This window comes from Cyanistes caeruleus, chromosome 27 (genome assembly GCF_971803275.1).
Source record: "Cyanistes caeruleus chromosome 27, bCyaCae1.hap1.1, whole genome shotgun sequence".
In the NCBI taxonomy this organism is placed as follows: domain Eukaryota; kingdom Metazoa; phylum Chordata; class Aves; order Passeriformes; family Paridae; genus Cyanistes; species Cyanistes caeruleus.
This window is the reverse complement of record NC_141727.1, coordinates 1,132,236-1,159,236: the sequence shown is the minus strand read 5'-3', so window position 1 is coordinate 1,159,236 and position 27,001 is coordinate 1,132,236. Positions and strand designations below refer to the sequence as shown.

General features: G+C 48.4%; 1 protein-coding gene and 1 long non-coding RNA gene across 4 annotated transcripts in view; one reads left to right on the top strand and one right to left on the bottom strand.

The window, feature by feature from the left end:
• MYO1D (myosin ID) overlaps window positions 1–27,001 on the top strand; it is a 154,394-nt gene that overhangs the window by 45,613 nt on the left and 81,780 nt on the right. For all 3 annotated transcript variants that reach the window (XM_086864747.1, XM_086864750.1, XM_086864748.1), the window contains exons 10-16: window positions 35–149; window positions 783–953; window positions 5,446–5,516; window positions 7,340–7,414; window positions 8,819–8,951; window positions 18,331–18,497; window positions 22,362–22,569. In XM_086864747.1, coding sequence (XP_086720873.1) covers window positions 35–149; window positions 783–953; window positions 5,446–5,516; window positions 7,340–7,414; window positions 8,819–8,951; window positions 18,331–18,497; window positions 22,362–22,569 — 940 coding nt within the window. The remainder of the gene's footprint in view (window positions 1–34; window positions 150–782; window positions 954–5,445; window positions 5,517–7,339; window positions 7,415–8,818; window positions 8,952–18,330; window positions 18,498–22,361; window positions 22,570–27,001) is intronic.
• On the bottom strand, window positions 22,242–25,075 carry LOC147649119 (uncharacterized). Its single transcript, XR_015279585.1, has 2 exons — window positions 24,946–25,075; window positions 22,242–24,823 (listed from the first exon to the last, which is right to left on the bottom strand). It is a non-coding gene; the product is annotated as an uncharacterized LOC147649119 (long non-coding RNA).

Here is a 27,001-nt window from a genome sequence, read left to right as displayed (position 1 = left end):
ACACTCATTACCTTTTCTTCTCATGTTTTTGCAGTTTTGAACAATTTTGCATTAATTACTGCAATGAAAAGCTGCAGCAGCTCTTCATCCAGCTGGTTCTAAAGCAAGAGCAGGAGGAGTACCAGCGAGAGGGAATTCCCTGGAAGCATGTGAGTGCTTTGGCAGGGAGGGAGAGGTCGGTGTGAGGTCAGTGTACCAGCACAAGTCCTGGATCTGAGGTTGCTCCACGTGCGGGCTCCAGTCGATGGGACATCTGTGTCCCTGCCAGGCCTGGGATCATGGTGGGGCAGGAGCTCCCCAGGCACCTCACCACATGTCTCCTTGGGAAAATAAGGGACTCCAGGTCTGAGATGAAACCTATTGTGGCACCTCTGTGATGCCACACACATAACTGTGGGTTTCTGTGCTAGTTGCTTATGGGTTTTTCTAGTTGTTGATAGTAACACATAAAAATCTTGACTTTTTCTGTTCAAACTCTCTTCAGAATGCCTAGGACAGGATGTGCAGTGTCACTGTGGTGACTGCACACAGCTGAATTGTAAAAGACATTTTGAAGGGCAGTCTGCAGCAGAGGTCTTGAGGTGCATCAGAGGGATTTGAAAAATCACTTTCTTTGCTCTTGAGTGTAGGAGAGCAGGCTGCTTTATCTGGAATCAGAGATCTGCACATTCAGAGCTGATTGCTCCTCACTGTCACACTGCCTGCTGTGGCCAGCACCGGTACCCTCCCATTTCTGCAACACCCAACCCAACACCAACACCCCTGTCCTTTGTTTCCTGCAGATTGATTACTTCAACAACCAGGTTATCGTGGACCTGGTGGAGCAGCAGCACAAAGGGATCATTGCCATTCTGGACGATGCCTGCATGAACGTGGGGAAAGTCACAGATGAGATGTTCCTCGAGGCCCTCAACAACAAACTGGGGAAGCACGCTCACTTCTCCAGCAGGAAGGTAACGCACAGACCTTGCTGTCCTCTGCCGTCCCTTCCCTATGTTCTGAGGTGGAATGGAATGAGGAAAAGGCCTTTAGGGTGGCTGGGTTGGAATCTCTGCAACGGAGTGTGAGATGAGGAGCCCGGAGCAGCTCCAGCCACAGAAGAACCCGGCAGAGGGAGCTCCAGCCCGTTCAGTGGCTCATCCCTTTTATTCTGGGATAAAAGGAGCCTGAGCTCGTGCCTTGACATAGCATGATGTCATCTGGAACCAATCGATGCACCGCCTCGGCCCACGTGTTGTTCTTCCCAGGCTGCTCTAATACATAGTGACAGTGAAATTATTCACACTCCTGCATTATTACAGCGCTGTGATTTGGGCTTTTTTCATCATCATTGGCTGCAGAACATGCTCGTCTCCCACTGCACCTCAGAGCACACAGGCCCCTCGCCTGGCTTTGTCTGGGCTACAATGGGCGAATTAAAAGGCTTCATTTATTCCTCACTTGGCAGCAGATTGCAAAATGGTCACCAGCCTGATTAATTTGAGAATCTTTCACACAGAGTAATCAAATAAGAGCCTTTAGTTTATTGATGTCTCTCTACTCAGAAACATTGTCTGAAATGTATGGCTCAGAGTGCTGGCCCCCCCTGCTCCCTCCCACCCCAGCACAATATTTTATGTAGGTCAGAAATACCAAATTAGCCTGCTTGTGTAAGATATGTGCTAAAGGCTGCCTCAGGGAGGCCTGGGATAAACAATGGATCTGGCTGGGGCTGTCTGAGGAGAGGTCAGGATGAAAGTAAACCAAATCCACTTTTCCCTCCCAGATGTGGCTTTCCTTAAATGCCCTTTTGCTGCAGCACACCTGATGTCTCACCTGCCACGTGCAGCTCAGGGAGGGGGACAGGGAGCTTGATTCCAGTGTTGACCCAGATTTCACGTGCCTGAGCAGAGACATGGAATATTCTGAGAAAGCCCACCTGAAAACAAGTGTGAGGCCTGGCCTGGGTTCCTGTTTGAATGCAAGTTGCTGGGATCCTCTGCAGTGGGGTGCTGGGGGAGTGGTCCAGTTTCTGGAGCTTTCTGGTCAGTGGATGTAGAGAGAGCAGTTTGATTTCTGTTCTGTCCTTGCTCCCACATCTGCCCAAGGGAAGGAGCTCCACCACAGAGGGAGCAGGTGGTGCTTTAGTGCAGTGGCAGAAGGGGATGGAATTTCAGGAGATGCTATGGGAGGCTATAAAATGAACATTTAAAAATAAAATCTGCTCTAGTCCCTGCCTTTGGGAGTCCCCTCCCAGCAAGGAGACATTAAAGGGCAGCATTGCCAGCTGCAGCGTTCCTCAGCAGGAGGTGGCGTTGTCAGAAACTGCCTGCACAGGCTAAGAGGGAGACAAGGAATCCTGCTATAAATAATGTTTATGGAGGGGCTGATGGATCTGCCTGGCTTGCTAATTTCTAGTTAAATCAATAGAGCCTTGAAAACATTGACCCACAAACCTCTCAGCATAATTATTATTTTTTCTCCCCATTCCATCTCTGCAGACATCTCAGCACCTCAGAGCTCTTCTCCAGTCCCACCCAGAGCTGCTGTGGGAAGCCTGAGCCTTCTGAGCCAGGCTTTTCTAACTTGGATTAAAACAAAGGGCTTGATTCCATCTCATGCCCTGCCCTTGCAGACTGCAGTGGTTCCGTGCAGATCCTGTAAAGTTCCACACAGATGGGAGCTGTTCCTGAAGAGTTAAAGTGTGTGTGGTGGGAACAGCTCCCATCCCTCAGCCCAGTTCATGGTCCACTGCTCCTTGCAGAGCACGCTGCACACAGGCTCCATGTGGAGAAGCTCTAGGGGGCTGTGCTGCTCTAAATAGTCGTGTCCTACTTTGTGTACCCGGCTGCTCCGCGCTGCCGGCGCCCTTGTCCTGGGGAAGGCCAAACGAGCCAGGAGAAGGCTGATTAACACTTCCAGCAGCAGAATTTGTGGCACAAGGTTGTGTTCCTGGAGCATGGAGTGTCCTCCTTGGATCTGTCTAATGCTAATCTGGATGTGCAGATGTACCAGCTGTTCTGGTGGCCCTTCCCAACATCACCATTTGTATCCTCAACCTCTCCAAGTTCCCTTTCTTTTCTGTTGGTTTTATACTTTGGAAGGATCAAGTGCAGTGACAGTCCATGAATGCCTCAATCTTCAAGTTGTGGAGAGCATCAATCTCAACAAGCTGCTTGTGAAGGGAAGAGTATCAGAGGGTCCATTCCAGTCATCCTGATGATCTTGTGTTTCCCAAGACACTGGACAGTGGTGAATGCCCAAGTGAGAGCCCAATATGGGATAAATGTATACTGATAATTTGACATTCTCCCATTCTCCAGGGACCTGCAGCCTAGGAACTCCTTAAAAGGGTTTTTTGCATGGTCTTCTTGTTTTTTAAATCAACAAAGAATTCCACAGCTCAGATACTCAAGTGAAGAAGCTCCTTCCTCCCTGTTTCCCTCCCTCCTGCCCTTTCCATTTCAGATTACACCTCTCACCTCCTAGTTTTTAAATGGCAAAACACAGTTCTCTTTGTCATGCACTTCATCATTTCCACATTTTTTGCCATCATCTCTGGGCATTTCTTTCCTAACCTGGGGAAGCTGCAGTCAGCAGGGGATGGGTTTTGCCCTCTAAGCCCCCCCCAGTTCTCCATGTTTTTGGGATGAAGGAGGGTATTTAAGATCCCCATTGAGTCAGGTTTGGAGCCCATCAGTTCCTGTGAACTTTGCCCTTTCTCAGTGGGAATCCCTGCCCTGCTGGGGAGTTTCATTTGCTCTGCTTTGCCCTCATTTAGCTCTGGGTGTCTCCTGTCACTCTTCCCAGGCAGCCCTCAGTGATTAAGTGCCTCCACCCAACCCCACGACCTTCCCATTGCCCTCAGATTCTGGCTCATTTCAGATGCTGGGACAGACTCAGGGCAGGCTCCCACAGGATTCCCATCTTTCCAACACCTTCCTCCTGTCTTTCCTCACCCTCCAATGCTGTGAGCTGTCAGTGAGCCTCATGGAAGGGCTCACAGAAACCCAAGCAGATGAGCCAATGTGTCAATGGACTTTCTGATCTTTTTTTTCCCACTAATTTCAACTGCTTTGTCCAGGAAACACGGAGTTTGGAGAGAATCACTCCTTTGGAAAAAGCCAAACCAGCAAACAACAAAATCCCTGATTGCTTTGTTATGGCTCCTCCCAGCCTGTCCAGAGCTGGATGAGCTTTAGGAGGAGCTTGTGCACTGTCTGGTAGCACAGACACATTTCTTTTGCCATTTGGTATTTACCCCTTTTATTGACTTGTTGGTTTGAGCTGTGTGTTTGGGTGGCTGAAAAAGGCACTCCTCATCCCTGTGCTGGGAACAAAGCTGCAGCAAGAAAAATGGCTTTGTTTTCCTGGTATTGCCTCATTTCTGCATTTTCTCTGTGTTTTGCTGCACCTTGGTTGTCCATCAGTTCTGCAGTTCCTGGTTCTCTCTGTTCCTGCCATGCTGGACTTCCCACACCTCTGGGACCTCCTGGGGACCTTGGTACTCACACTCATTGGGTTCCTCCTTGTAATGCATTTTGTGTAAAATATATTCTATTTTTTTTAATCTGTTCTTACAGTTTGAGCCAAAATATTTTGTGTTCTTGGACACAGGTGAATTTCTGGAGTGTATCTCCCTGCTCCTAATCACCCCCCTTCCCCTACATTTCAACCATGCTGATTTCTTCTTTTATTTTTCCAAGACTTTTTGTGGATAGCAGATATCTGCTCATTGCCCTCAGTCAAATTCTGCCTGCAAAGACTTAATTCATATCCTGTTCCTTCTGCCTATAAAAAAAATCCTCATTCTTATCCCATACTCCCTTTTTAATTAAGCCAACCCTGATGGATCTTTTGGCTCCTGCTATTCCTGAAGGGATGAGTGTGTTACAGCCACTGCTGCTGAACAGCTGCCACGTGAGCACTGGACATCTTCTGCTGTACAGAAGGGATGGGATGGGAATCTGAGCCTGGAGCAGTGGATCTGCAGGGGGGTCCCTGTTTGAGGGGTGTCAGATGACCAGGAGGGATCTGGGACTGAACAAGCCTTGCTGTTGTCGCAGCAGTTGTCCCATTTCTCTGCAGAGGAGTTACACTGAAATGGCAAAAAAACATAAAGGAAAGACTTAAAAAAAGTCATAAATCAATTCGTGGGTGCAATGTTTCTCTACAGGCATGAGTGTTCTCTTTACATAATGGTGTTTCTGAGATAATATCAATTTCTTCATTAAATTATAGGCTTTTACAGTTTCATTTGTACAAGCATATGTTCTTACAGTGCATCCATGAAAACATTTTCCAGCAGTGGGTTTCACATCTGCACATGCACATAGAAAGTGGAATTCCCGTAGTTCTCTGAGCTATTTTGAAGGCAGGTTGCTCTTCCCTGGAGCTTGTAAATCCAGGGGTGGTGCTTTAATATCAATCCATGGGTGGTGTTTAATGTATGTTAATTTATTTCAGCTTTGTGCCACGGACAAAACGCTGGAGTTCGACAGAGACTTCCGGATCAAGCACTACGCTGGGGATGTGATGTGAGTTCCCTTCAGAAATAAAGTTGCACCTTCTATTTTTGTCTTTCCAGCAGCTCTGAAGTGGCACAATATTCTGATTTACTGCTGCTTCTGGTGCAAACCAGAATAGCTGTCACACACAATTACAGAGTGCAGCACTTGCTTATCAATTAAATCATCTGCTGGTGCCTTGCTCTACAGAGTGGGAATTTGTACTTGGAGTGAAACAAAAGGAGAGCGAGGCGTGGGGGGTGAGGGGAGAGCAGTGCTCAGGAGGGAAAAAAAGGGAAAAAAGGCAGCAGTGTTTATGCAAGAAAGCTACACTGAGCTAATAAAATCTGGTTTAGACATCTGTTTGGTGTGATTATATAACTCTGGCTTTAAATTCTCCAGTCAGCTGGAGCAGGCTGGAAGCACAGGGGAGTGATAACCTGCAGGGGGACCAGGGCAGGAGGCTTGGGAAGTGCTTGTCTGGAGCCTGCAGGAACAAGTGCAGGAGGGGACAGAAGTGGGAACGGAAAGTGAGTGGAAGTGAAGGATGCACATGGTAGAAAAAATTTGCTGGGAAAGCTGTTTTGTGGAATGTCACTGGAGTCATTTAATGGTTTAGGATTTGTGTAACTTCCCATGTCAGAATAAAGAGAGTTACTGAGGGAATAATTTATGATTTCTTTTACCTTGGGATTAATTTTACCTTTAATTTCCAAAGACAATCAGTGTGATCAGACTGGAGCCCATGTAGCACAAGCAGGTTATCTTCTGGAGTCTTTGCTGAGCAATTCCTGACAGACATCCCTGATTTCAGGAGGTTTTGGAGGAGAAAATACAAGGTGCTGTCTTAGTGGTTGAACCTTCTGAGCTGCCAGTGGCTGACAAATGGTGTAAAAGAAAACTGAAATGTGGAAGGAATCACAGATAGTTCAGGCTTAGAACTTACGTGGAACCAGTAAGTTCTAAGAGTTGAGGTGGTGAGGCTCTGGCACAGGCTGCCAGAGCTGCCCCATCCCTGGGAGTGTCCAGGGCCAGGTTGGACAGGGCTTGGAGCACCCTGGGGCAGTGGAAGGTGTCCCTGCCATGGCAGGGGTGGAATTGGATGTCTTTTAAAAGGTTCTGTTCCATGACTGTGATTTGAGCATGGCTCCATACAGGGATTTGCAGGCTGTGGGTTGATCCCAGAGCCTGCAGGTTGAGTGCAGCTTCCCAGGGTGGGATCTGGAGCTCAGGGAACATCTGCATGGGATTCACTGAATGGGAAGATTTTGGACCTTTTCCATGAGGACAGAGAACTGCCTGCCTTGAGACTTGAAGAAGAGATGAAACCCTGAAACAGGACCTCCTGGAGTGCTGTTCCTGTGGGAACAGAGGAAGGAAGGAATCTGAAGTGTGTGTGTTTCTGTGTGCATTGATTTCCAGGGGAGCTCCCCAGTCACCATTCAAAGGCTGCTCTGGAATTCAGACTCCACCAAGAGAGGGGCAGACTGCACAGATTAAAAACAAAACTGAATTTCTCTAGGATTTAACATAACAGCACACACTCAGTTTGGGAGGCAGAATCCTGAGTGTAGCCCCTGAATTTGTGTCATCTACCCCCTGCCCAAGTGCTGTGAGGTGTCTCAGGCAGCACCTGCACAGCTCCAGGAGCTCTCTGAAGCCAGGTGTGTTGTTCCTGTGCTGGAGGTGGGAGCTGGGCCCAAGGATCTCAGTCTCACACTCTGCTCCTGCAGGGCTGGATTAGCATCTGCTGTGTCTGTAGGAGTGCAGGGATGCTGATTCCACAGTTACCAGCACCTCACAGAAGGACTTTGCTGCTTTGCAATTAACTCTGGTTTTCCTTTATTTTTCAGTTACTCAGTCACTGGATTTATTGACAAAAACAAGGACACTTTATTTCAAGACTTCAAACGCCTCATGTACAACAGGTAAGAATATTAATGAGGTGAATTTTATTCTGATTTGTCAGAATCCTTTTTTGTGGAGTGATGCTGTCAGAGACTCAGGTTTTCAGTGATTCTGTCTTCAGTGTGAGTGAATAAACATTGCTTTGGGATTTGATCTTTGTACATCTCCCGTGACCCAGAGGCTGTTAGTTGGATTTTTCAGGTTAAAGTCCTTATTCTGTACATGTTGTTTCTGTTCTGATGCAGCCTGTAACTGAACAGAATTTAAAGTGGTTTTTTTTTTTAAACCAACTGATTGTGCAATCAAGATAGTGCAGAGCTTGCTTGTGCTGCCTGATTTGTCATTAACCCATTGCAGATTTATCATCACTGCTCTGTCTGTAATCAGTGCTAAAGATACTGTGGAGCTTTGGTCAACAACAGAAATCCTTGGCCTCACCTAAACCACCCTGTTTTGAAAGAAAATGGGGAAATAGATTTGAAACCTTTCATGTCTGCAGTGATTGAGAAGTGCAAACCATGAGGTCACATGTTGGGCAAGCAAAAGTTGCCTTGAGAAGCAGATTTGAAATCCTATCATGTGGCTGGAAGTGTCCATGGAGCTATTTTTCTTCACCTGGCATTAAACATGTCCCCATTTTGTAATCTGGAGCTTTTGGGGGCTCTGCTCAGAGGACAATGGGCACAAACACCCTGTGGTGGGCACTGTTTACCTGTGCAGGTGTTGGTCTTCAGTCCTTTGGGGTGACTGGCTGTGCTCCCCTGAGCAGTCTCACTGTTCCTGTTTTCAACATTTCCCATTGACCAGAAACCTTGCAAAATATTTGCTGTGTGGTTTAATCAGATTTAGCCTGTTTTCTGTGAAGTCTCTGGAAAATCCTGTTCCCAAACACCTCTTCCAGCACATTAAAGCCTGTGATAGATTGGCCATTGGATTGCTGTAAATGTGCTCAGTTTTTGTCTGTTCCTGAACTCTTGCCATCCATCAGGGCCAGTTTACCTCACCCTGAACCTTTCAAAAATACAGGATAAAATGTATAAATTACTTTATATATCAAGAGAGATTTAGAAATGCAGGTTGAACACAGGGAGAGTGGCGTGGGTCTCGCTCTCCTCTGTGTTGATTAAATTCTTTTTGTTGTGCCAGTGAGGCAGCCCCTGCCTTTGATGGATCATTCTGGGGTATTTTCACTGTCCTATTCCTGCACATCCTGATCTGAAGGGAGAATGTGCTGGTTGTTTTTCCAGAATGTTCAGTTGTAAGCTTGAACTTGCTCTTAAGAGCACAAAATTTTGTGCTCAGGAGTGTCACCCTGGCTTGGGTGATGCCCTGTGAGCTGGAAGCAGCAGTGGCTCTGGGTAGAATCCAATCCCACTCAGTGGTGGAAGTGCTGGGGGACTGCAATTAAAGAAACTCTCTCGTAGCTCCAACCCTGTGTTGAAGATGATGTGGCCTGAAGGGAAACTGAGCATCACTGAGGTCACCAAGAGACCTCTGACAGCGGCTACTCTGTTCAAGAACTCCATGATTGCACTGGTGGACAACCTGACACTGAAGGTAAAGATTCCTGTCTCAAAACTGACTCTGACTTCTGATGAGAAGAGTGTGGCTTCTCCCTGGAGAGATTCCCACCTTCCCATTGCTGCCATCTGTCAGGAGCTGAGCTGATCAAAGGCAGAGGAGCCTTGTCTGTGCCAGACAAGCTTTTGGCTGGGCAGGTCTCGAGGGAGGGTCACCTCCATCCCCCATGAAGAAGGTGGATTTTTGGTTCCTCCATGACCAGTGTATCTTTCACTCATGGGAAAACCAGTCTGTCTTAGGTAATAATTATTGTATCAAATCATCTTTAGCAAAGCTCTTTGAGCAGGGGGCCCAGAGGGTGCTGTTCATGGTGGAGAGATTCTCTCTGGCTTCCCATGCCAATGGGAATGCAATACAGACAGACCTGCGTGAGTTCCTTCTTTCCTCCTCTTTGCCATGCCAGAGGGTGAGGAGGGAAAGCTTTTATTTCACCAGATATTTCAGTTTTATGGTAGAAGGCACTGATTGGGCAAGCACCACATTGTGTGATGGAAGGTGGGGAAGGGAACACGCTGGGAAGGGGCTGTTGGAGCAGCACAGCTGAGCAAGCACTGGGATCCCTCATGTGAGCTGAGATCCCTGAGGAATATTGGGGTGTTACTGGAGCTGGGTGGCCTTGTTGGACTCCTGGCACTGGGGTACAGCCAACAAGAGATGAACAGAGAGCCCAGGGTGTGTTCACATTCAGGATAATTAAGCAATAGGGAGCAAAGTGCTCTGAGTGTCTTCTCGGGAGTTGTGGGGGTTAAAGAAATGGGTCAGAGCACGGCCACCCAGCACTGGCTGTGCACAGGAGGAGAGAGCTGCCCTCACTTCTTGTTTCCAGAGTTAGGACATGAAATCACACCTGATTTATAGGGTCTCCCCAGAGGGGGCTGGGCACTGCCCAGGCTCCCCAGGGAATGGTCGTGGCCCCATGGCTGCCAGAGGTGCAGGAGCAGTTGGACAATGCTCCTAGGAATGCACAGGGTGGGATTGCTGGGGTGTCTTTGCAGAGCCAGGAGTTTGACTGGATGATCCCTGGGGGTCCTCCCAACTGAGGATATTCTGTGATTCCATGATTCTGCATTTTTGTGTGCCTGTACTGGAGTGGGTTTGATCTGAGCTCTGCAGGAGGATCTGGGACCCAGCCAAGCTGCCTGGAGGTGCCAGCTGAGCTGCCCAGTGGGAATTGGAGCCCCATGGCTCTCCCCAGAATGTTTTGCCTCAGGACTCCTGAGAAGATGCCCCTGTGAGTCCAGCACAAGGCCAGGCCTTGTTAAAATAGCCACCAGTAGTCAAAATTCAGAGAGTGACTGTGCAGGCAGAGAGGAGCTTTCCTGGATGGCAAATCATGGAGCTGGGAAGGTGGCTGTGACCCTGTGGGGATGGGGACAGACCTCAGTGTGCTTCCCAAGGAGTCAAGGTTGATCTGATCCGTCCATCTTCCAAATAATGTGCTGGCTGGCCCTGATCTGAATCTGGTACAGGTGTCAGGAGCTGCTAGGAGCCCAGGGAATCGCTTTGTGTTGTGAGAGGAGCACTTGTGGAAGGAAAAGTTTCTCCTCGGTGCTGCTGGTTGTTATTGCAGGTCCTACAGCGTGGCCATGGTTACTGGTGCCCAGCATAGTGCTGGGAGCCTGAGGCAGCCCAGGAGGGGATTCAGGACAGCAAGAGCCACTGGGGGTGTTGTGGGGAGGGCTGTGATCAGGGCAAAGCAGGGAGCTGGGAGTGGGCAGGTTCAGCAGGCATCTGTGGAAAAATTTCCTTTCCTTGTTTATTGGAAAAATTATTCCAGGCCACCTGGTAGGTGTAAAAATAGAATAGTCCAGAGAATGCTGTGCACTGTGGTGGTTTGAACAATCCCTGCAGCTCCCAGCAGGGCATGGAGAGTTTAAATCCCATCTTATCCATCTTGAATCAGTGGGTACCAGCATTGCTTACTGAAGGCTGCCTGACTTGGGTGGAATTAATTTACATCAGTCCATTTATCATCAGTATCTCCATCACAAATACCAGACTTTTTCCAGGGGTAGGCGCAACCAGGAGCTGTTTCCAAGTCCAATTCACTAGGAGGTTCCTGTGTGAGTCTCTGTAATCCTCTCCTATTCTTTATCTGTCCTAAACTTTCATTGATAAACTTGTATTGAAGCTGTTGGTGTTTACCTGATTTTGGAGGAAAGAAGATTTCATTAGTATTGAGGTACCAGTGCTGATAAGCATAATTTAAACTCTCTGTGCTCCAAAACCAGATTTCATGGAGTCACAGAATTGTTCAGGCTGGAAAAGTCCAGCTGATCTCCAGCATGGCCAGGGCCACCACTGACCCCTGTCCACAAGTGCCACATCCACACCTTTTTTAAAAACTTTCAGGGATTCCCACACCATTGCCCTGGGAAGCCTCTTCCAGGGCTGGAAAACCCTTTCCATGAAGAAATTTTCCCATTATCCAAACTGAGCCTCCCCTGGCCCAGCCTGAGGCCGTTCCCTCTCCTCCTGTCCCTGTTCCCTGGCAGCAGAGCCCGACCCCCCTGGCTGTCCCCTCCTGTCAGGGACTTGTGTTGGTCAGACCCATCTTGCAGTCAGGCTTGTGTCACTTTAAAGGGTCTAAATTTTGGGGAGGTTCCCTGGATAAGGCTCCTGAACACAACCTTTGTGTACTTCAAGCAGTAAATCAGAGTGTAGAGAGTTCTGTCTGGCTGCTGTGCCCTGATCATCTCTGTCAGGTGACTTTTGGGACAGTTAATGATACGCACATGTAATTAGCAAGCCAATAATTGGGTATTCAGGCCATGCCAGCAAGATGCTGGTTATGCACAAAGAATTGGATACTCTGCCTCAGGCTCTTCCTTCTGCTGGGGCTGGAACCACTGCTGGTGAAGCCACTCTCTGTTTTGGGGACATCACTGCAGTTCCCAGGTGCTCTCATCCTTCCCTGGGGCTCTTACTCATTTTTCCCGTGCTGAATTTGGGAATGAAGTTGCAGTAATGGGGAATCAACAGTGACACTCTCTTGACTGTGGCTTGGACCCTGCAGGAATTTTTTGGGAAGCCTGTGGTCACAGCTGATGGAAACAGCTCTGAACACAAACTGCTGAGGTCTAGGGATGTCAAAGGAATAAGGTTCCTTAGGGGAGGTAACACCAGTTCATGTTACTCTCAACTGTTTCTCAAAAGCCAAGTTGCAGATAGGCTTGAGTTTTGTGCAGCTTGAGCTGATGATTTATTGATATTACCTGGTGTGCCCAGTGCAGTCAGTGCTCCTTGTCTCACCTCAGCTGTTCTGCCTCAGTGCTTCTCTGAAAACTCCCTTAGACCGCATTTATACGCTCAATTTCTGTACTCCATGAACAGAATGGCAGCCTGAGAGCTCCTCTTATTGATAATCATGCTTGGCCTCCCTGGAAAGCTGCAGGGGTTTTGGCTGTAGCAAGAGTATCTTTAAAACCATCCTTTGGGGGAATAGTCTCCAAAAATGCAAATTTGGTGGGCAGGATCTTGGAATTTTAGAATTGTCAAGGCTGGAAAAGACATTTAATTAAGATTATTGAGTTCAGCCATCAGCTCAGCACCACCAGAATATCAATGTCTGTGGGTACCATAGCTGCAGCATTAGTGGTTATTTAACTTTTCTGCTATTTAAAATAGCAACCTTTAAAGTTCTCTTTTGTTGCTGTTCCAGTTTAAACCTGGAATCTGGTGGTGAAGCAGAGCTCTGCAGTCTCTGAGAGGAGGGGCAGGTGTTGTGGCTACTGGGATGTTTCAGGAGCTTCCCTAGGGTCAATGCCATTGCACAGGTGCTGGTAACAGTGCAGGGGCTGTTCTCAGATCTGGTTCTAATTTCAGCTTCTGCAAACACGAGTCCATGTGGACACTGGACATGTGGCTGGAAATGCCACACCTCCAGTCCTGGGGGTGGTTTTGGGGCTCCCATAACAAGAAAGACATTGAGGGCTGGAGCATGTCCAGGGCAGGGAACAGAGCTGGGAAGGGGCTGGAGCCCCAGGAGGGGCTGAGGGAGCTGGGAAAGGGGCTCAGCCTGGAGCAAAGGAGGCTCAGGGGGCCCTTGTGGCTCTGCACAAGTCCCTGGCAGGAGGGGACAGCCGGGGGGGTCGGGCTCTGCTGCCAGGGAACAGGGACAGGAGGAGAGGGAACGGCCTCAGGCTGGGCCAGGGGAGGTTTAGGTTGGATACTGGGAAATTTCTCCATGGAAAAGGTGGTCAGGCATTGGCACAGCTTCCCAGGACAGTGGTAGAGTCCCTGTCCATGGAGCATTTAAAAGCTGTGTGGATGTGGTACTTGGGGACAGGGGTCAGTGGTGGCCTCAGCAGTGCTGGGGATCAGCTGGATTCGATGATCTCAGAGAGTTTTTCCAGCCTGAACAATTCTGTGACTCCATGAAATCCGGGTTTGGAGCACACTGACTGTAAATTATGTTTATCAGCACTGGTATCTCAATGTTGCTGAAATCCTCCAGATTTCCAGAATCTTTTGGGCAAAAACTTCCCATAGGTAGGAAAAAGTACTATGTTTTTTCCAAAACTAAACCACTCAAAACAAAAACTGGCTTTTCAAGTTGCTATGTGCCATTTCTCAAGCACATGTTTTACTGCCCAAGCTCTTTTCTCTGTGGTGCATTTTTTTGGATGGCTGTTTTGTAAATCCTGACACAGGAAGCCCTGTGGCAGCCCCAGCTGTGACTGATGATCTTCTCTGGGAACTCTGGACAAGCATTTCCTCGTTTCTTTTCTTTTTTTCCTCCTCCTCTGTAACTCCTTTTGTCTGATTCTTCCTTCCATCTCTCCCTTCTCCTATCCAGGCTGACAGGCTTCACCTCTGCTAAGTTATAATGTCACCACTGTGACTGATTGGACACATCCAGCACAAATTTGTCAGTCCTGTCCCATCCCTTCTCTCATGTAAGGAGCTGTAAAGTACAGAAAATAAACCACTCAAGAAAGAGTTTGATTAGGGTGCAGTGGCTTAGAACTGGTTTGGTTTCTCTTTAACACTTAAAAATCTAAAAATCATTCAGCTTGATTGAAAAAAAAAATAAAATCAGCTGCAATTAGACATCTAAAGAGCTTTCAAAGCTGAGGCCTTTGTGTCTCTGCATTTCAGTTCTTCCCTTTACAAACTGCAGTTCTCTGACAGCAAGAATGGGAGCTGCATAATTATCCCCCTGAAGAGCTGGGGCTGGGGGGATTGGAAGCATGGAATAATCTACTTTAGAATTTACACCAGGAGCTGTCGTTTCTGAGAGGCTTTAATTACACTGTAATTGCACTGATAGATGATCTCCTGTCTGTGCAGGCACTTCCCATTCCTGCTTTCCAAAGGATTTCAGCCTTTTTATATCAAATGCAGGCACAGTCACTGCCCTTTGTGCTGGACCTGAAGTCACAGATTTGAGGGGTTTTGAGAGGTTTTGCATTTTTGAGTGGCAGAGCTGTGCCTGACAGCCCAGCCTGTGCTGGGGGCTGTGTGACAGCCCTGAGGAACAGCTGGGAGCTGGCTGCTCTTGTGTCAGCAGTGAACGAGTGATTCTTCCTGCAATTCGTGCTCCTAATGGCATGTCCAGAGAAGATGTGGCTGCCCCGTCCCTGGAAGTGTCCAGGGCCAGGTTGGAGCCACCAGGGATTGTAGAAGGTGTTCCTGCCCATGGCAGGGGGTGGCTCTGGGTGATCTTCATATCTCTTCCAACCCAAAACATTCCATGCTTCTTTAATTTGGATGCTCTGTTCCCAAGGTGTTGAAGTTCTGTGGATCAAATGTGGAATATTTGTGATATCAACCCCCTCAAAAGATTTAGATGATTTATATTAATCCTGCCACCAGATGCAGCATGGGCAGGTCTGGTTTGGCCTGGCACCGTCTGGTGTTGGTGACCCTGCTCCTGACACAGAGAGAGGTTTGTCCCTCGTGGTGTGGATGGGGAGGTGGCCCAGGCTGAAGATCAGCAGGAGGGGAAGGGGAAAAATGCTGCCCACCCACCTTCACAGCTCTGGGCTCTTTCCCAGCATCCAAGTCCAGATGTAATTCTGAGTTCTCTGTACATCCCACCTATGTTTCCCTAACCAGCTCATTCCCAGTCAAATGGGAGCCAGGTTTTAGCAGACTGCTGCAGCCATACACACAGTGAGTTCTGAGAGCTGCCAGGAGACTCTTGAGTGAATGAAGATCCTTGGAAACCTTCTCACCTTCCATGCAGGGAGGATTTCCAGGAGAAAGTCAAAAAAAATAATATGGAAATACCTAAATCTCTTAAAATGGTACCAACTCATTATGTGTCACCTTTCTCTCCTTAAGGAGAGGATAACAAGTGTCACTGGGATGGGCTGAGTGGAAAAGAAAGATCTCTACAGCTCCCTGCAGGAGGGTGCAGCCAGGCGGGGCTCGGGCTCTGCTCTCAGGGAACAGGAGACAGGAGAAGAGGAAATGGCCTCAAATTGTGCCAGGAGAGGTTTAGACTGGATATCAGGAAAACTTTTTTTACTGAATGGATTGTCCAGCCCTGCTACAGCTGCCCAGGGCAGTGGTGGAGTCACCATCCCTAAAAATGCTCAAAACCATGTGGATGTAGAACTTGAGGACATGGTTTTGTGGTGAACTGATGGTGGTGCTGGGTCAGCACTTGAATTTAATGATCTCAAAGGTCTTTTCCAACCTTAATGATTTTATGAGTCTGTGGATTGCCGTGGCAGAGGAAAATGTTCAGTGGTGGTGACCCAGCACAGAATGGAGCTTCTGCTCAGCTGTCTGGTGTCACATCGTGGAAAAATTATGGAATGGTTTAGGTTGGAAGGGACCTCAAAGCTTGTCTCAGAATCATGGAATGTCCTGAGCTGGAAAGGACCCCCAAGAATCATTGATCCAACTCCTGGCCCTGCACAGACACCTCAACAATCCCACCCTGTGCATCCCTGGGAGCGATGTCCAAACATTCCTGGAGCTCCTTGGGCCCTGACCATTCCCTGGGGAGGTGTTGCAGTGCCTGATGATCTCACTGCACCCCCTGCCATGGGCAGGGACACCTTCCACTAGACCAGGTTGCTCCAAGCCTGCCCAGCCTTGCCTTGGGGAACTGTGTCCGTGGTGCTCCTTGCTCATCCGAGCCCCCTGCTGTGGGAAGAGCTGGGAGCTGGGCAGTGCTTCCCTGTGTGCAGGGAGAGGAGCCAGCCAGGGCTGGCAATGAGCAGGTCCTGACGCACTTGGGGAGCTCTGGAGTCGCTGGGAGAAGGGAGATGGTGCAGGAACAGATGCTGCCAACACACCCTCCTGTTTCTCACTCCTCACACCCATCCCTGCTCCTGAGCTGCTGCTGGGAGGGTGGGCAGTGCCAGCTTCATGTGGGTGCTTGGCTCAGCTTTTGCTGTCTATCCCCACCCCAAGGACAGCCCTCTTGGAGAAATCACAGCCTGGTGCTGCTGATGCCATCCTTAGGAAAGCAGGGGAACCTTCCAGCCCAAGAGCTCCCCCAAAAGATCCAGGGCTTGTGTCAGCTTTCAGGATAGGAGGCTCTGCTTTCCAAGGCTTCCCTCTCCTGGCCCATTCATGGCTCACACTCATCTCTGGGCTGGCCCTTGGTGCTGCAAAGGTCCAGGTTGTGTTAGGTTTAGCCAGGACAGCCACAGATGAGCCTGTTCCCTCAGCATTACTGAAGGGAAATGGTAATTTGGGGCCTTTCACATTATCCTGAGATTGGTTAAGTGACTTCAAATCACAGAAATAAGGCTGAATAGACAAATCATAGAAAATAGGGCTGAGGGGGAGTGCATCTAATTCACCTCCTGTTTGAGGACACCTCTCTGTATCTTCCTTTTGCAGACTCTTCTCTCCACTGATGGATGTTCCCTCCTTCCTACAGGCATTCTGTTCCCACTCCTTGTTTTCCTGAAGCTTAATTTGAATTTTTATACTGTGGTTAAAGCCATGACTTCTTTGTCCTAAAGCTGAATGTTGGCATTTGCATATATCTATCCTTTAAATACACAGAATCTCCCACCAGGGGGGTTCTGTGCCTTCTTGGTCCTTCTAGGCTAAACCCACAATTCCTCTGAGTCACATTTGCTGAATTTTTGATCTTTCTTGTTCTTTTTTGCCCTGACTCACATTCCCACTTGAACTGCAGTGCCCTGGCTGCATGAGATGCTCAGAGAACTAGAAATGTGTTGGGTTTTTTGTCTTGTAATTTTCCTGTTCCTGTGCCCTTTCCTGGAAAAACATGGAAACATGGATTTGCCTGACATCAGCTGGAGCTCCTGGATCTCTTTAGCACCAGGGTCAAATCAGTTTTTCATTCTTTATTAAGCAACTGTTTCTGCTAAATGTGCAGAAATTGTTGCCTTTGTTCTCACTATATTAATCCCCTTTTTTTTTTTCCCCACACAAAGAGGAAGAAATGAATGAACTCCAAGAGCCAGGAGTATGAAAATAAGTCTAAAGGATTTGTAGCCACTCCTCACAGGCTGGTGCTGGTCACAGATCATATTGGCCTAAACAAAAACTACCTTTAACCTCATAAAAATGAAAGTAAACATCAAAATGCTCCAACAGACCTGTGTGGGGTTTATCTCAGGGTACAAGAGGGCTGGCAGGGAAAGGTGTGTGACCCCATGGGACTCACCTGGACATCCATGGTCAGCTCCAGCAGCACAGGGCAGGACCTCTGCAGGGTGGAGTAAAGCCACCCATCCCTATTCCAGCTTCCATGTCCCCTGCAAGTCCCTGCAAGTCTGCAAGATGTTGCAGAAAGAGGAGCCCAGGTGCTGGTGGCCTGTGTTTGTTCTGAGGAAGGTGTGGGCTGGAGGCAGCTGGGTTTGGGGCTCCATCATTTCTGTCATTCAGCCGTGTTGGAATTGTGGGTGTTTGACTTGGCTCAGCAGAGAAAAAAGTGATGGAGTGACCAGGCTGCTTTTGGAGGTGATGCAGGCAAAGCCATATCCAACAGGGCAGTGAATTCCATGAATTCCACGGGTTTGGTATCTTTTCTGAGGGCTGATGCTGTTGTTCTCACAGTAGGGGAGGAGGGGGATGTGGTGCCGGGCAGGCGCATGGCAAAGCCCAGTGGAGCTCCAATGGGGAACATGTGGCTCCTGTAAGGGGTCAGGGCAGCGTGTGAAGGAGGGGAACTTTGAATCAAAGAATCAGCCAAGGTGGAAAAGACCTTTGAGATCATTGAGTCCAACCTATGACCTAACACCACCTTGTCACCCTGACCACGGCACCGAGTGCCAGATCCAGGCTTTCCTTACACAATGTCATTGTCACTTCTGTTTTAACCTTCTGATTCCTGCTGAGCAGTCACACCTGCAGGGCTGCAGGGTGGGCTGTGTCTGCACAGTGCCAGGGTGACACTGCTGTGCTCTGTCCCCAGGAGCCCTACTACGTGCGCTGCATCAAACCCAACGACAAGAAGTCACCGCAGCTCTTTGACGAGGAGCGGTGCCGGCACCAGGTGGAGTACCTGGGGCTGCTGGAGAACGTGCGGGTGCGCCGGGCTGGCTTCGCCTACCGCCAGACCTACGAGAAGTTCCTGCACAGGTGAGAGGCTGCCAGGCACTGCCCAGCTCCTCGGCTGTGCTTGGTTTAAACCAGCTCCTGGATAAGCTGAAACAGATCCCACAGGACCGTGGATGTTCTGGTTCAATGTTCTGGTTCACCTGTGCCAGGATGGCTGCTCTGGTTCAGCTGTGCTCAGGTGCTTGTGCTGCTCAGGCTCAATTCCTTGTCTGCTGAAACTCACTGGCTGTGTTAGTCTGCAGCAGGAATGTGTAATGAGGAGCTACCCTTGAGTATCACACTAAAACCTGAGCTAATTAACTGGTGTTTTCTCTCTGGATTGTCTAATTGTTGCAGCAAGATGTGGCGTGTCTGGGGGAGCACGTGATGGTGCACGGTGACATTGTGTGGGAAAACCCCCTGGACTTTAAAACTGGAAGTCTGAAAAGGGGGATGGTATCATGATCTCATTAAATGTGGTTTTGATTCTTCTTGCCCTCATAATTCCTACCAGACTTGTGACAAATGACATGTTTTAGATTGAAATTTGTCTTAAGGCTTCACTAAATTAACGTGGGCCCTGCAAGTTCAAGCTGCTCTGATGGAACAGTGAATGGAGTTTTTGTCCTGTTATTGAATCAGGTGAGAAAAGAGCTGTGAGAATAGAAAAAAATTAAATTTTCCAAGCAGGTAGAATGTCATGAGTTAGAAACAAAGTGCTGGTGAAAGATCTTTTGCTTTGTTCACAGTGGAGATTTGCCTGGATATATCATAATACCCAAGGTGGAATGAAAGGCTCTGGCTTCTTAAATCCAGTCTGCAGTGCTGGGGATCAGCTTCCTGAACCGTTCTGCAGTGGATAGAGTGTACTTTCACCTCACATATGGAATTAATTACAATTTACTCTTAAGATTTGTGTAATCACTATTAATATAAACAGCTGCTTTGTTTTTAATGAATGTTTGATGAGCTCTCGTGAGCTCCAGCCCTGCAGTGTTTGCAGCCAGGAAACCAAATCAGCACATGGCAACTGCTTCAGCTTTTGGGGTGATGGAGCAGGAGTCTTTCCCAGCCCTGGAGTGGGTTTTGATATCCAGAGGGATCAGACACTGTTTGTGTGTGTGGTATTGCTCTGAGCCTGGTTTGCAATGTCTTTTCTAAATTAACAAAATAAAACCAGAAAAATATTTTCTCTTTCTGTTGGAGGAGAGTTTGTTGATATTTAGCTCTAAATCCTGTAAGGTAGTTGATATCTCCTCTCTCTCAGTAGGGAATGAAGTGAAGCACAGTTAAGACCATTATAAATGTCCTTCTCAAGCTTTTCTTCAATAAAGAAAACCTTCCTTTGAGCTCTGTGCAAGCCAGGCTGCCCTTTCCAATTTGAAGTATTTTCTGTTGGATCAGGAGAAGTTGTTCCTTCCTGTGGTCACAGCATCGTCCAGTTGGGTGTCACATGTGGCACTTGCACAGATGGGGTGCATTCTCTTGGTTTAATATATAAATTACCATCAAAAAAAACCTGATTGGGTTTCAGGAAGGGGTTTGTGAGTGTAATCCAACCCTTTCCACACAGAGGCATCCATATGCCTATCCCAGGCCATGTCAAACATAGCATGGAATCAACACCCAGGGCTGTGAACAGCAGGCTGGGAAGGGACAGTGAGGCCCAGCTGCAGCTGCACACCCAATATTGTTCATTAAAGCTTCACCATTTAGTGGCTTGCAGAAATGTTGGTTCTTAGGAGAGCTGGACTGGGAAGTGTTAACTCCAGGAGCAGCCTCATCCCTGTTGGGTGTTTCCATAGGGAGGTACAGAGGGAGAGGAGAAACAAAGGTGTTTGAAGGGGGTGTTCCATGTCTGAGTGACCTTGGAATCTGTGGGGATCAGCAGGCAGGAGAGGAGCAGGGCTGTGGTGTCAGAGAGCAGATTAATTCCAGCCTCTGCCTGGCTATAATTAGCACCAGGCCAGAACTATGAGTGGCTGTGGCATCCAGGGCATGCCCTGTGCTGCAGGGAAGGAGTTGGTGGCACTGTGTGACACGTGTGGGGACAATGGGAACAGCGGGACAGCTGGGATATTCCTCCTGCTCTGGCTGGGAGGGAGCAGGGCTGTCAGCACTGGGCTGTCTTTAATGCCTGTGGAAAGGAGCAGGAGGGTTTAACATCTGGGGCAGGTTTTCCACGCTGTGACATCTCTTCTCTCCTGAGATCCTTGATGGGACAGGCCTGGCTCAGAGCCTGGATCCAAACCTGATCCATTGCCTGGATCTCAGCCTGATCCATTGCCTGGATCTGAACCTCTTCCATTGCCTGGATCCCAGCCTGATCCATTGCCTGGATCTGAACCTCTTCCATGGGCTGAACCCCAGCCTGATCCATTGCCTGGATCCCAGCCTGATCCATTGCCTGGATCTGAACCTCTTCCATAGCCTGGGCCACAGCCTGGATCCAAACCTGATCCATAGCCTTGTTCCCCGCCTGTTTCCCAGCCTCATTCCCAGCTCAGGGGTTACACTGCCACTGCTTTGCTCTTTTATTTTTCCTTTTTCCTAACAAAACTGTCTTGAGGTGAGAGGTTTTTCCCAGTGAGTGAGTTACTGCAGGAACAATTTCCTGATGAGAACAGGGAAGAGGATCCAGTGTGCAGCACTGATGTCTCATGTGTGAGAGCAGGAATGCTTTCGCCAGCACGTGCTAAATCTTCTGGGAGTTTGAAGGGAGGTTTTTAATCCTGTTTATTTATCAGTGAGATCCCTGTAACCCCTGGGGATGGTGTTCCCTGCTCAGGCACAGTGTGCACCTCCATTTCCCCCTCTTCCACAGCGTATGCCAAAGGCTGATTTGATGAATGAACACACTGGGATGTTTCCATTCAGGCTCCTTGAGGCTGTTCCGAGGCTCCTGAGGTACCACTGCTCCCAGGAAAAGGGGGATTGTGAGGCTGTTTAAGTGTAACTGAGAGCTGAGAGTGTTGGAGCTTTGAGATTGATGCCTGCCTTGGCTGGAGGCTTTGAAGTGCGAAGTGGCTGAGCTCACTGAGTGCTTGTTTTATTTAGAACACAGAGCTGCAGGTTCCATTCCAGTGAAAACGTCTATTACAGCTTTTATTATGTCCATAAATCTTATGCAGAAAATTCATTGTTGCTTTTTGCAAATGCCTGTTCCCCTCATCAGCATTTCCTGGGCTGGTAAATCTTACAGAGCTCAGGCTGATCCCAGTTCAGGTTCGGTTTGTAAATGTCTTAGTTCCAGTCTGCATTTCTTGGTAGTGGAAAATGGAGTTTGGAGAGTGAGGGATGGGAGGAATGGCTGGCCCACAGTTACAGGCAGTGTTTGCACAGACTAGGGCAGCCAAAGCTCTGCTCTGGGGGGAAGTGACAGAGTTTGTTAGAAATTAATCCCAAAGTGTTGCAAGAGGAAAAATTGTTTGCAGAATTTTTAAATCCAGGTTTTCTCACAAAGCAATTGGTTGCAGGTTTCTTCTCATGCAGAATGGGAAGAAACCAAAGCTTTCCTTCCATACCAAAAAAACCCAAACCAAAGCAAACAAAATTCAAGCAAACAAATAAAAATTAAATTGGATACTGAAGGTGTGAAAAATGGAACAGACAAATCTGCAGGAGGCCATTGCTGAGTTTGTCCCCTTGCATCACTTCAGTGCTGATGAATTGAGCTCCTCCCAATATTGTTTTGCAGTGTCTCACAAAATCATGCATCTCCTTTAGTCATTTTCCTTGTATTTTGAGGATCATGATTGCTACAGAGGATGTCTTCAGACTCTTCCATCTATACTCAGCTTTATTACAATTTAGTTGATAATTTTTTTCTAAAACCAATTGAAGATCGGCTTTCTCAAGCACCCTGGTGGCAAGTTCACGTTTGTAAATTGTACCTTTTAATTCCAGGTACAAGATGATCTCTGAATTCACTTGGCCCAACCACGACCTCCCCTCAGACAAGGACGCTGTGAGGAAGCTCATTGAGTGCCACGGCTTCCAGCACGACGTGGCCTACGGCAAGACCAAGCTCTTCATCCGCACGCCACGGACTCTGTTCACCCTGGAGGAGCTGCACGCCAAGATGCTCATCAGGATCGTCCTCTTCCTGCAGAAGGTAAAGCTTCCACTACCTCAGAAACTCAGCTCAAGTTCCTTAAACCCCCCTTGCTCTTTTTTCTGGTTCTGTTGCTGCACAGATTCCAGACTTCTGCAGTTTGGGCACTGCTGGGTATTTTCAGGGCTCTTTCCATGGTGCTCTCTGTGGCCTTGGTGTGGTGGGAGCAGTAGCACCTAGAAAGTTCATCACTGGTTAAATACCTGCTCTTTTCTCAGTGGAAGCAGGATGCCTGGGAGCTTGAGGGATTTTTATGGCTGAAATGTGGAATCACAGAATTCCAGGCTGGTTTGGATCAGGAGGGACCTTATAGCCTAATCCCACCATGCCCTGGCACAGAGAAGCTGTGGCTGCCCTATCCCTGAAGTGTCCAAGGCCAGGCTGGGTGGGGTCAAGTGGAGAGGTCAAATGGAAGGTGTCCCTGCCCATGGTGAGGGATGGGACTGGGGGAGCTTTGGGTACACAAACCATGCTATGATTCATGGTGTTAGCACCAGAAAACTCTGTACGAGCGAGATCTGTCTGGCAAAGAGCAGAAATGGTGGGGCTGACTTTGCCCTCTCAGGCAAAGTGAATTAGTTCAAGACCTTTAGAAAATAATTTCTGAAAATGCATATCTTCTGTAAAATTCTTGAAACTTGGGAAAGGGCAGAACCTCTGAATCCATTCCTGTCTCTCACAAATAGAAACTGCTGACAGATGGATGTAAAAACTTGACAGAGCAAAAGCTCTGCAGGGAACACAGGTTGGCACAAACTTTCCAAACCTGGTGTACTGAATGGGGAAGAGCCTGAAGAAGAAGTTGCCCACTGGAAGTTCTGAGTTCTGTGGAGCACTCACATTTGTGGTGTCTGCAGTGCATTGGGGGTGATTCCCTTCCTGGAAACCCAACCAGTTTGACCAGTATGGGAGCAGAAAGTCTAGGGTTGGTCTGTTGGTATTTGCTGTGCTGCAAGGTTTGTCTTTAGTAGGGAATTCTGCACCTTTTGTCTGGAAAGACCAAGCTCAGGCTGTGGAGGATGCAGGCTCTGCCTTTCTCTGAGCTTTGTGGTTCAGAGTTTTCTTCCCTGTTCTGAGCATATCCTGTTGCTGAGCTTCCTACCCAACATCTTCTCCCATCTTCCTTCCCGGGAAAGGGGAGCACTTTTCCTGAACCTCCATCTGGCTTATTCTCTCAGGGTGGTCTGAGGCCAATCTTTGGGGCCCCCATGCCCCTTGGAAGGTGTTCCTGGATCCTTAGATGTGCTTCCCCTGTGCTCACCAGGGTTCTGGGGTGGAATCTACTGCCTGGAGCCACTTTGGTGCTTTCAGGGAGGTCTCAGGGCCACAGCTCTAACCCAGAGTCTCTTTCTTCCCGAGGAATGGGGTGAGCTAATGAGCTCCTTGTGGAATAAAGCAGCAGCAGTCCCCACTGCTTGATCCCAGGTGACTCCAACTTTCATACTAAGGCAGGGAGCAATTGAGGGGTGACCTTTTTGGAAGTTGCAAGGTGCAGCTACTGGAGAATAATTTCAGAGCCCAGGGCTGTGTTGCTGTGGGAGCAGATCATGGCTCAGTGAGCTCCAAGCTCCTCCTTCAGATAAATCCAGTGAGAGGCACAATTTTAACAGCAACTTGTCAGTTTTGTGAGTTTGCTGCCAGCTCCAGAATTACATTGTCTGGGCTGGGATCTGGAGTGGGCTCAGCATCAAATACAGCAGGGCAAAGGATTTTTTTGCCCTTGGAAGGTAAATACCAGCTATGGGGTAATAGATCAAACCCTGGCTCCATGAAGGGTTTTGCTGCAGTGTTTTCAGAGTTTGTGTGGCATCAGGTGTAAAATAACTGTGGTGCTTCTGGGGGTTTCCTTGTTGCCACGGTCAGCAAAAGTGATAGAAATTAAAATGCTGGTGCATATTGTCCTGTGGCTTCACAAACCTCCCTGCCCTGTGTTCTGCTCTCCCAGGGGTGGGGAGGGACCAACATGAGTCTGCCTGAGGACTGGAACAGGACATGGAGGTGTATTTTTGGTATTTTTCTGTGAGAAATCTTCAGGGAGTTGTAACTTACCTCATGAAGGATTTGTGGGGAAAAGACAAACTCCTTCTCCAGTGCTCAAGGTGCTGAGGACTCTGAAGAAATCTGGATGTCCTCCTGGAGCTCCTTTACTGTAGCTGACACCTCTCTGCTTTCACTCACTGAAGGTTCTTCAACCAGACTCTCATATGCTGGGAAGGGGATGCAGAGAAGCTTTTCAGAGTCCTGGAACTTGCAGCTAAACCAAGAAACACTCAATGAATCACTAAATTCTTATTAAACATCCCATCAGCTAAAGAGCAGGTGTTGAGCTGGTATCTATAGGTATGGATTAGAGACCTTGTACAGTGTTAAATCTACCTGGAAAAAGCTTGATTTTGTCTCCATTTTCAGTGTTTCTCTTGTTTCCTGTTAACTCTGCTCCCAGCTCTGACTGAGATCCCTCCCCTGCTCTGCTGTTGGCAGATGGGGCTTTTGGAGTTGGGCAGTGCTGGAAAAGGAACAGTCAACAATCAAAAATCAAACCAGAGGAGGGATCTGATGAGGCCTCCTCTGAGCTCTGAAAGCATCAAGGCAATTTTGCCTGTCATTTCTGTTCTCAACTTGCTTTCAATTGTTCATTAACAACTTACAGGGAAATTTAATTCTTGCTCTTTTTTTCCTTTTGTAGTTTTGCCTGTGAGCATCAAAGGCTAAGGGAGGAAAACTGAGCACATCTAGAAGGATTTGATTTTCTTTTAAATAACTGAGCCTTCTGTTACATTGGAGTTCCTCAGATTTGAATTTAGGAAAAGGGAAAGACAAGAGATGAAATGTGCTGTTGTGACAATGGGCACTTGTGTGACACAAGCTGAGGCAGATGTGAGGAGCAGCCTTAGAGCAGCTGATCCCAGCCTGGGGCCCAGGGTGTTTTCCTCTGCACAGGAATGAGTGTAAGTGAAAGAATCCACATTTAGCAGCTCTTTTTCTAATGATGTGTATTCTGTGGCTTATTGCTCTCCTGAAAATCACGAGGCTTTCCAGAAGGGGTTCAGTAATTATCTAGAGAGCTTCATCATCCAGTGACCCTTAACCCTCCAAACAGTGCTGCTGCCTTTGTGTAATGGTGCTTACGAGTTTGGTTAAATTGAATTAAAACTGACTTCTAGTTTAAATAGATAATTTTACTTTCTTTTGTTCCACATCTCAGGGATGTCTTCACCTTTAGATTTATCTTTCATGCTCCTTTTTTTCCGTGGTAGAATGTCAGTGAGATTCCAGGCTGTAATTTTCCTTCTGCCCCAGCGCAGTCAGTGAGCAGATGTGATGTGATTTAACCGTGGCAACTTGCTGGCTCCAGGAGAATTCAGCAAGTGAGAGCTGTGTCCAGTGTCACAAACCCCATATGGCAGCAGGGATGTCACACCAAGGGGTCACTCCAGAAAGCCCAGCTGAGGTTGTTTCATGTGGTGCTTTAGGGTTTATTTGCAGTACCTGTGCTCCTGCCAGCTCTGTGATTGTCACCCTGAATGCAAATGGAGCAGCTTTAATGTTAATCATGCAAATAAAAAATAAAAAAAAAAAGCTGCCATGAAGCACTGCTGCTTTTGCTGCCCTTGGAAAGGCTCCCACAGGCTCATTAGCTGTGCAGAGCAGAGCTTTGTTCAGGGAAGAAAGCCCGGGCAGCCGGCACGTGCGGGCTGTGCAGATGATGGCTCCTGTCACTGTAATTTACTGCACTATTTCAGTGTCATTTTATCAGGCCGGCACAGCTGCGTATGGAAATCACTCCCCAAATCTTCCTGCCTGGCACAGAGGCAGCAGGAATGTCCTTGGTGCAGCCCAGCCCCTCCTGGGACACAGCCCAGCACCAGGGGAGCCTGGGGGGCACTGGGGCCGGGAGGGGCAGTGCTGGCCGTGGGACATGCCCTGGACATCCCAAGGTGTCCTTGGCTATCCCAGCGTGTCTGTGGAGCCTGGATGGGCTCTGCAGAGGCTCAGGAGCTGCCATCACCATGGCAACATTCCCCAACCCACGGGGAGAGCAGCACAGAGCCATGGCTGACGTGTCATCATTCCATGTCATCGTTCCCTGCTTCACCTTCCTGCTCCAGCCCCATCAGCTCTGTGAGCTCGGGACACAGCGGAGCCTCAGCCACAGAGGGAAGCTCTCCATGGACACAGGAGCTGTTTCCTGGCAGGTTATGGAGGGACAGAAGTGATCCAGTGGGGGCTTGGGCCAGTGACCCAAATAAAAGGGATGTGGTGGATTTGCCTCTGAACTCCAGGCTCTTTCCATTCCAAGGCAATGTTTGTGCACGCCGGCTATCAGCGGGAACAGGTCTGTAAAGACACCTGGATTTGTATCCTGGACCCAGGCTTTGATCTGGAGAGGCTCTGGCAGGGAGGAGCTGTGACAGGAGATGCTGTGGCTCCT